Source organism: Homalodisca vitripennis, chromosome 6 (genome assembly GCF_021130785.1).
Source record: "Homalodisca vitripennis isolate AUS2020 chromosome 6, UT_GWSS_2.1, whole genome shotgun sequence".
NCBI classification, from domain to species: domain Eukaryota; kingdom Metazoa; phylum Arthropoda; class Insecta; order Hemiptera; family Cicadellidae; genus Homalodisca; species Homalodisca vitripennis.
This window is the reverse complement of record NC_060212.1, coordinates 109,833,918-109,844,008: the sequence shown is the minus strand read 5'-3', so window position 1 is coordinate 109,844,008 and position 10,091 is coordinate 109,833,918. Positions and strand designations below refer to the sequence as shown.

The window sequence follows — 10,091 nt, the reverse complement described above, 5'->3', positions numbered from 1 at the left end:
TGATTTCTTATTCTAATCGTAAATTAGAAGTTGCTATGCTTTCCATTTTAGCACTTCATCAATTAGCTCTTGAAGTTTAAATAACCAGTAATTGTTCCGAATTATAGATATCTTTTAATGAAAATTGTTACAGACAAATTTGTGGAAAGTAGTGGGTGCCAGCTAGTGAAGACTTAGAAAATAGAATGGCGAAGTTTGAATAGGTACGCTAGAGAAAAATCATTACAAATATAATTAGTTTTAAAGAGATAAGATTAGAAAAACGCGAGGTCACGTTAAATAACTGTTATCGTTAAAGAAACATCGGCCTTGAGTGCAATATCAACGTATTAAAATATTGATACCAGTTGGTTATTGGAAAATAAAACTTCACACACACTTCATTTTATCATGATTCAATAGAACCAATGAAAGAATTCAATCACTAGAAGTGAATACGAGTGGGTAAACGTTATTAATTTATAAAGCTGCGAACTGATTTCTCAGAACCTTTATATCAGACGTTTCCGGCCAACATACGCTTACGTTATTCTGTTGTAAATGTGCTTTCGAGGACCTGCTCAAGATTGTGCATATTAAAATATTGTCAGTGTAAATCAGGTTTCTAAAATCCTATTGTCCTTTCGAACCTTCCATCGCCAATAATGAACTTTAAACAAATCATTTTTAGTGTATTAGATAAAAAAGTATAAATATTTATCAAAATATAAACAACTACTGTTGACAGCTGGCAGTATAAATAAACATATATTTTTATAAAAACGATTTAACATTTTTAGGCAGTTAAGAAAATTCAGAATAACAAAGGGGAGGAACTAATTTTTTTATGTAGAACTATGAAAGTTTGAATTAAGATTACATTTTGTTGTATTTAGGAAACAAGTCACTTACCTTGCTACTAACAGTAGAGGTACGTAATGGCACTTAACGGCCAAAGATCAAACGATAACTTAAGGTACACTTTTACGTTAATTTGCGCAATACGAGTATCAGTCTATAAAGCCACGTACCCATCAATTATGGTGCACACCCGCACTTGGCAGTAGAGATTTGAGAGGTAAGAAAAGTGGCTTTTTTAATGTTATTATTAGATTGATGATTCAAAAATTTGGTATTTAAGGGAATTAGTATTTGATGGGAGAGCCCAAAATAAACCTAAAGTGCGAGAGAGGGGGTTGTTCAAATCTGGCACATTCGGTCGCAGTTGCGAACTAGGTTGCATCGAGTGTAGAGCAAACTACTGACACATCGGGGACGCTGTGTTCTTTTTGAATTGTCCTCCATAGGGGTGGTAAACATTGCTCGGACATAACTTGTTCTCTGATACTTTAAATGTAACCAAGACATGCCAACAAAAAAGTTGTAATCTTGGAAATGACTTGCACAATTCAATTATTAATAATGATTGATTATCAACAGCTACGGTTCTAACAACGTTGCTTGAACCGGATATTTTATTGCATATTTGACTGAACGTAAGCAAAGCCCACCCACAGGTGTATCAAAAATGTCGGCATTCTTTTATTTGCCTATCTCCATGACCACGGGACACACGAAATTGCCTGGTGTTCACGTAAAAACCAAGTCAGGACTTTTAATTTTAGAGAATCTATATTAAAACAATTATTTTGTATTTTATGTAGGTAAAAAATTAAATTCTACTGTTATATCGAAATTCAAATTTAATTTTACACTGAATTACACCAACTAATACTGCAACATAGTAAACTTCAACCAACGCAGCAGTCTTACTGCGAATCTTCAGATTAGGAGTACCAAGTCCTTCGGTGGGTTGTTCCAAGTTCTGGATTGTGATTTTCAATTTTCCTCCGTTTTGCAGCTGCAGTAAAGTCAATTCTTCTTTTCATACGGATATTCAGGATGATGGCTGATCACCTCCACTACAAATCTTCTACCTTCCTCCCCTCGATCCAACAGATCAAGCTTAGACATCTCCGCCTTACTCAGCTCGAAGTCGAAGATCTAAGACACAAAAACCACATATTAATTTATATTAAACGAAGACAATGTTTATGGTTAGAATCTTAATGTGTAGAATTAAATTATACAAAACAACACATACTCACCTATACACAGCACAGAAAACAATGTTCCTTATCATTTACCTGGAATCCTTAGATGAAATGAGGTACCTAGTAGTTTCAGTACCGTTGCCGAAAGGCAACGAATTTGCGTTGTATATGTACACAAAATGGCTTTTCGTGAAATTGATCAAAGAATTTTCTCAAACGGTTTAAATTGTAACATTTTTTTTTGTGAACCTTAAATTTTATAACAGAGAGTAAGAGTTAGATTTTATTAACTTTGGCAGACAGGCCTGATCAACCTGGAAAATCCATATCAGCTGGCTATTAAACAGCTGCAGCTCCAGCTGGCCAAACAACAATTGACTCCTACTTCCTGTTGGACTTTGTTAATGACTGTCAGGCTTCACGAGGCTTATTCTCTCTCTCTCATGGCAATAGTTTGAAGATTGTTCAGTTGGAAAATTGAGTCTCCACGAGGTTATCTATAATGTCTTTACCTACATTGCTCCCTTCCTGGCCCATTACTGGATGTTGCCAAGGTGAGGTATTTTAATATTCTTTTTTAAGTCAAATAATGTGTGCTACCAAGAAATTATAAATACTTTTGAATACAGATACTTGGAATTAATTTTTCTTTTCTCAACCAACCAGAGTAAATATATTAGTGAAATTAAGAAGCAGAAATTACTTGAGCGTTTTATTAATTTGTAAGTTGTACTCATAAATATAAATCCTTTCAGATTGTAAATATTATCATAGTGTTTTAATGGTTCATATTTTCTTAGATCCAAACATATGTTGTTGCAATGGTTAGAACTTTTATTTTAAATAATGCATTTGAAATAACAACAAAATGTACTTTAGGTAATAAATAGTGTTGTGTGGCCTATAAGTTAAAAATGATCTGTTAGTCTGTTTTATTTTTGCTGTTGTTTGTAAATTCAGGATAATAAATGTTGGTAATTTATGCTACGTGCTTTGTCAAAATGTAAGTAAGAAAAAGGCATTTGTAGAATAGGAAAACAAATATGAAAAGATGTTTTCAAGTGAATTCTATTTAAAGCTTATTTTAGTTAATAATTTATTGTTGGAATTTAATTAACTATATCTCATTATAATTGACTACTGTAGATTGAGTAATTGACTAATAGTTAATTTTTGGGTTATTTACATTACAAACCGATTATATATCTCTCAAAATACTTCATGTTAAGATTATTTCACGGAATATTTAGGTTTCATTGTTATTATTGTTAAACATAAAATTTTACGTGCTATTCTGAAGCAACTATTATACATCTTTTAGTGTCAAATATTTTTGTAGATTCTATTGTCTGAATTGTGCTCAGGGATTTGTTCGGGAGCGGTTTGTGTGCCTCCACATAGGTCTGCGTACCACTACCTACCCAGTGCCCGTGCCATACCTGCTACTGTGCCTTCCTCCCTGACCGTGAGCCCTTACGGAGGCGTATGGTTGTGATCTACGTAGTTGAATAATTACTTATAAATATCTTTCTTTATTGGATAAATATTGATGTTTAATGTGCTTTTGTGTAAATATGTGTCTAGTTTATGTAAGTATTGTTTGATTGATATCTATGGGTAAAATACCAGAAGTACTAGTGGCCGGCCAAGGTAATGTTGTTTAGTGTATAATTACTGGTGTTTAGGGTATATTGTAATTGATAAATCTAAGGGTTACCTGTACCCTCAGACTGTTGAGATCCAAATACAGAAATGTTTAATCAAACCTTTTTCCATGATATGAAATGTAAAAATTACATAATTTTAATAAATATTTCATTTGATAAATGTTTCTTGTGTGCAATAAAAAAAAAAACAGGCTCTTAGAATTTTTCTAAACTTAATGATTACATTGAATGAGTTTAGCTTTCTTACATGTATTTCCTTTTCTTAAATTTACCTTGTATTTAACTCACTCTTACTTTGGTTGGTTATAAGGTCATTAATTTTACAACATCATTCAGTAACGGGTCTTTTCCTTGTTCTGACTCCGTTCTCCTACCACACTACTACTGGAAACAAGGTGGCGCCCTCGGATAGTACCGTTAACAGTTAACTCTACTACGCCGTTAACTTGTGAAAAACCACACCTACCCTTCCCACCCCCTAGACTGAGCAAACTGGGAGCGCTACAAAATCGATCGTCAGTTATGATAAGGTAATGTCGACAATGAGAGGGTAGTGTGAAAAGGGTTAAAATTAATTTGTTAAATCAGCATCAGCCTTCTGACTGAAAGTTTCCTTAACTCATTAGCTGAGGCTGATATTACTATTATTGTTGTGTCAGAATGCTGGTTTTACGTATGTGACGATAAGTAAAATACTAATAGAGAAAACAATACTATTTGTACAATAATTAAATATAAATTTCATGAAAAAATTGGCGATCTACCTATAAAATTAAAATTCTTATAGACTATTAAGTACGTACATCAAAGTTCTCCTTCAGACGGTCCAGGTTGGAGCTCTTTGGCACAATAGCGATGCCCAGCTGTATCATGTGACGTAACAGCACCTGGGCAGCTGTCTTGTTGTGATTCTTGGCGATCGCGAGCACATCAGAATCCTTTAGAGGGTTGTCCCAAGATCTGCAAAGCATTAATCATATAAATCCCTTTTCCTTTTAAAAACCGAATACAATTGTGGTACGGTATGGTAATTTGTTACCTACCGTCATAAAACACTAACCAGGCTCATATTTTTTGGCATAAAATAATACTGTAATCATGATTGTATTTCAACAAACACCACTGAGTTTTTTACACACACACACACGCACACACACATATATATATATATATATATATATATATATATATATATATATATATTTCTTGTAATGTACTCCTTAAGTGTTCCGGGAAGGTACGATCGGTAAGATCATGTTTAATCTTAAATATATAATATTTAAAACTTGAACAATATTACTATGAAGTATATTATTGTATTGAGACTTGTACATAACATGGACTTCTGGTCTCATCATCGCAAAGTTGAATTTCAGAGAGTCGTGCAGGACAGCATTCAAAACTTTGCAACTGTTGACTTTGCCCAGTCTCTACATTTTAGAAACATCTTGGTTCTGTTTGTCTAAATGTGCCCTAACCAGGGGACGTGACATACACGGGTATGAGACTAGAGGCAGAGAGAACTACCGTACTGGAAGACACAGAACGGTGGTTTATGAGCACTTGCCTTCGCAGGCAGGTGTTCATTTCATCAACAGTTTGCCAAATTGTATTACAAACGCCCAAACGCCCAAGGCGTCAAAAGCTCGTCTTAAGCGCTTTCCTGGTGTCAAATGCATTCTACAGCGTTGACGAGTTTCTGGCGTTTAACTGGGAGACCGCCCAATTCGATGACTGATTCCAGCGCTGAAAGTGGGTTGAGATTGGCGATGAATGAATGAGACTGGAATGCATGAAAATTATGTAAGTTTGGACGTGGTGGTAATGTGGTATGCGAGTTTTAAATTTATAATTAATTCTGACGTTTGCCATACAATGTGTAATTGTGACGAGCAATTAAAGAAAAAGAAAAAGAAAAAAAAGATAAACATCAGTTACCCGTGGCTTTGCACGCAATTTCGCAACCTGAAGAAATTTCATGCAGATTTCACGTAGAAAAATTTAAATATAGTTTCTAATAAGAGAGCTGTGTCACTTTGACCGAAAACAGTTTATTGAGCGCAGCGAGTGAACGGCGCAACCAATAATCAACTTGACCACATTAATGTTTTAGTCTTGTTATTATGCACAATTTTGTCGATTTAATCTTTTTTGTATCTCTTGTAGTTTTTAAGATCCATTCAGTATTCATAAGATTTGGAACAACTGTATACTCAATACCAAAAACATTAAAATCCTACCTTTAGCTAACGGAATAAAAACCAATCCACTTGTCAGATAAGATAAAATGAAACCTTTACCCTTGAATAAGTCCTTCAGGCAGCCCCGCACTAGTGATTCCCATAGAGCCTAAGGTGGAGTATGACGTGATGGTGATGCCATGCTTTCTGCACAACTCCTGCAGTTCTTTTGACTGCTGGTAAAGGTAAAGCTCTATCTGGAGGTTGGAGGGTTTAATACGGGCATTCTGCAGTATCCTGCTTATCTGTTTCACATTGAAGTTGGATAGTCCTATGTACTTTGTCAGTCCAGCATCCACCATGTTCTCCATCTCCTGTAAGAATAATGAATTTCGATTTCCAAATAATCAAATAATAATGTTAACTATTTATTGAGTAGGTTTATTCTGTTTCTGTTTCAGAATGTATGCATTATATGAAATTAATATACGTAACAAAATATTACTTGTCTTGTAACAACAACGTTTAAAAAGATGTACTACAGCAATTGTCACAGGTATTTTCTGACCAAAAACGTGATGTGAAAAATATATGTATAACTAGCACTTACCCGCGGTTTCGCACCTGTATGTGCTCTCCTGGTTCGAGTGAATTATATTTCCGACGCCAATGTTGAGGTTTCCTTCTTACCACGATCAAAGAATTGTTACAAATTGTACATTTGTGGTCATTTAAATTTACTCCTGTCTTAGTATTTTTTGTATCAAAGCTGATTTGCCTCTCTCTCAATCAAGAAAATATATGTACATACACAGCTCTGAGAAGCCTGCTTTTGTCAAAAGACAACTCAGAGAGGTTTCATAAATTTAAAGGTGTGGTGAATTTTAGACTACACTGTATCTTATATCTTCACTGCTGGCAGTTACCCGCTGCTTTGCACGTAGTTTACTAAGTGTTGTACGTTTATGACCATTGCTGATCCGAGTGAATTATATTTCCGAAGCCAATTTTGATCTCGCCAAAAAATACATCAAAATATTTATTATTATGGTCAATGAAATTTACTTATCTTAGTCTTTTTTGTTCCATAGTTGATTTTGTTCTGATTGCCGATCAAGAATATATATAACACAGAGGCCTACTTCTTCAAAGAGAACTAGATTTTATATATCAGTATTTAAACTTATAGTAAAAGAGTTGTTAGTATTTTAGAACATTTACAGCTGAAATTGGTACATTACTTCAAAAGTACAGTCTAGCGTAATTTCGTCTAGCATAATACTTATTGACTGCTTCAAAGAGAGTCTTCGAAGTGAAATTCTGACCTTCTTATGTTTTATGACATTTTATAAGGTAAGTACATAATCGTTGAAATCTAGAAAGGCCTTAAAAATTATGGTTACACGTTAGAAATTTCACTAACTATAAATGTAAACAAATTGAAAATAATAAAACATGTTTTACACTAATCAGTTGATTATATTAAATTTGACAAGCTCATTAAGTGATACTAATTTTAGAGACCAAGATGTGATTTTTTCGCTAATTTACAGATCAGTGGGGCGCAATCCGGGGAGATTTTCGAAATACGAATAGGCCTATTTTCATCCCAGGAACCGCAAGGATGTCCATGTAAAATTTCAGTGCAATCGGTTGAGTAGTTTACGCATGAAAACAAAACAAACAAAAAAGGCACTTTCACATTTATAATTTTAATTAGAATGGTTATTTATTCACTCAGAACATTAATATTATTTTTGAAAGGACACAAACCATACAGAATGTTCTGTGAATTTAGTTATTTGACTATAGCTAAGCAGGGAAGTGGAACGTATCTATAGAAAGAAGCCAAAATGTACATATAGGACATTTTTGTCACACAATTTAGGAAAAGTGGTAAAAACAAATGTTTTTTGTAATAATAGAATTGTTTTAATGTTTTAAATTAAAGTTGAGCTGAATAAATCAATTATACATTTGCAAAACAGTAAAGTGGATTCTCTGTAAAAATATAAAAAAGATTTATTATAAGGCTCCATTTTTTATATTTTATTTTAACAAATCATAATTTGACGACATAACATCCTAATAAGAGATTACGTAATTAAGCAATAAATCAATACATGTACGAAAATGGCAACTAAATTACAAATTGGTAAAATAGAACAGGTATTTGTTATCGAAAAATAAAGGTTGAGTTATTTCTAAAAAAAAAAAAAAATGTTACTTTGCATACATACCTAATACATAATTTACATTTTGGAAAAGGTCGAAACTCTGTTTAGTATTAGGGACAAATTAAATATTTTTGAACATAACCTAAACCCATATATATGGAATTTGAAATTCAAATGTACAGTTTCGACATAAAGAAACAGTTAGGGAGTGCGTTCAAAAGTAGTGCTTTAAGCGGAAAAACTATATTATCTATAGGGCCTTTCAAGATAGTAGATTTCCTTTCAACGCTACAAAATAGTAGGTCAATTCAAATTCGGGTTTCCAATAAACGTATATACATACATATGCATTTGTAAAATAAGGGTAGTAAAATATTAATGTTCTTTTATATCCTTTTACGATGTACTGGCAAATGGTTTTAAATTTTTTTTTCTTAATGAACAGACATTTTTATTGTTTGAACAGCATATGTTGGGCATTACTGGGTAAAAGTTTTTACGGGCAAAGCCACAAATTAAAAAATTATAAAATGAAAATGAGCATCCTATACATATAACAAAGAAAACTTTATGATGGGACACAAAGGTTTTAATCACGTGGCAGGTATATAGTGTCGACTATTTATTACGATTCTTTTTTTATTCTCCATTCTTCGATTATATTCCTAAGTATATCATTCGGTAACGTTGAGGGAACAACATAGAATACTACAAAAAGTTACAGGTAAAGGTGTCTTATTTCTCCAGCAGGGCTGAGAAGCCCTCTCTAACACTTAACCTGGGCAACCAACGGCTTAAAGGTGACTTCCGAACCACCACCAATGGCCGGGCAGGTGGGCTGCTTGCAAGAACAGGATCGCTCAAAGGTCACCCATCCAAGCAGCAGCCACGCTCGACGTTGCTTGATCCGGTGATCTTGCGATTGCCACTACACCCACTACACTGCGCCATTGGTATAAGCAACTGAGTACAACTGAGCCCGCAATCGATGTGATTACGTCACTTTACTGCGCGAGTAGTGGTAAACATAGAGAGGTCAACTGCTACTGCTGCTTGCTCATAATCGCCTGTATTATACAAAAAGAGATTTCCTAACCATGAAACCATGAAAGGTTGAGGCATGACATTTTGTACATAGATTTATCTTGTTACTGACAAATATGTCACTTTGAGGAAAAATATTTAAACTTTTACTATCAAACCTTCAAAACACACTACGATGCTATTCATCATCGATTTTAATCGATTCGGAATACATTTTGTGACGTTTCAGAGCGTCTTATAATGACAGTTTTTTTTGTACTTTCACCAAATGTTCTTACAAAAACGCTTTTACCGGTTGGGGCATCATCAGTTATGAAATTTATAAAACACGTGTGTATAAAATGGAAAAATGGTGTAGCAATTAAAAACACAATTTAAAAAATTCAATAAAACTCATAAATTAACTTTTCTTCTTTACTTCTTTTCCAAATATATGAAAAAATATCAATGAAATTAGCAGAAGGTTGAGAAATACACTTATCTTTTAAAAATTTATATATTGCACTTTCAATATTGTTTCTTTTGGTCCATTAAAATTCTTTAAATACTACACTTGACGATTCCAAATTTCGGATTTGTAAAATATTCAAAAACTCACCTTCCACAACGCAACCAAGTCAGTTGTCATGTCTAGATCATCGGGACCTGAAAAACAATAAGGAAATGGTGTATAAAAAAAACTTATATAGGCATATTTTATAACCTATGTGTACGTTTTTTGTGTTACTTGAAGCATTTATGAACGAAAAGATCCGAACCCTTTGGAGAGAGAAGAATCTTTTTTTTTATTTCCAGCCCCCTTCTTTATCCACCTATTATTTTATTGTTTTCTTCATAACGAAAATAACAAGTGGTTAAATAAGTAAACTAATGGATGTAATTGTGATTGGAAGAAATAACACTTTTCAAATTTTATTAAATTCATATAAATGACAACAGCGTAATTTTAATTAAACGTACAGATCCTGCCGCACGAGCATGCTATTATGG

At 33.5% G+C, this 10,091-nt stretch overlaps 1 protein-coding gene across 1 annotated transcript; it reads right to left on the bottom strand.

Moving 5' to 3' along the window:
* Positions 1-1,662: 1,662 nt before the first annotated feature.
* Positions 1,663-9,857, bottom strand: LOC124364713 (aldo-keto reductase family 1 member D1-like). Its single transcript, XM_046820402.1, has 4 exons — positions 9,700-9,857; positions 6,001-6,254; positions 4,504-4,660; positions 1,663-1,983 (listed from the first exon to the last, which is right to left on the bottom strand). Exons 1-4 carry the CDS (start codon positions 9,727-9,729, stop codon positions 1,852-1,854), a joined length of 573 nt encoding a protein of 190 aa, XP_046676358.1. The 5' UTR covers positions 9,730-9,857; the 3' UTR covers positions 1,663-1,851.
* Positions 9,858-10,091: the final 234 nt, after the last annotated feature.

Excerpts from the sequence above, each read along its gene's own strand:
- LOC124364713 (XM_046820402.1), bottom strand. The coding sequence starts at position 9,729 with ATGACAACTGACTTGGTTGCGTTGTGGAAG. Across the intron at positions 4,661-6,000 it reads CCTGAAGGACTTATTCAAGG|ATCTTGGGACAACCCTCTAA; the intron begins GTAAAGGTTTCA and ends AATGCTTTGCAG. Across the intron at positions 1,984-4,503 it reads GTCTGAAGGAGAACTTTGAT|ATCTTCGACTTCGAGCTGAG; the intron begins GTACGTACTTAA and ends TTTGTGTCTTAG.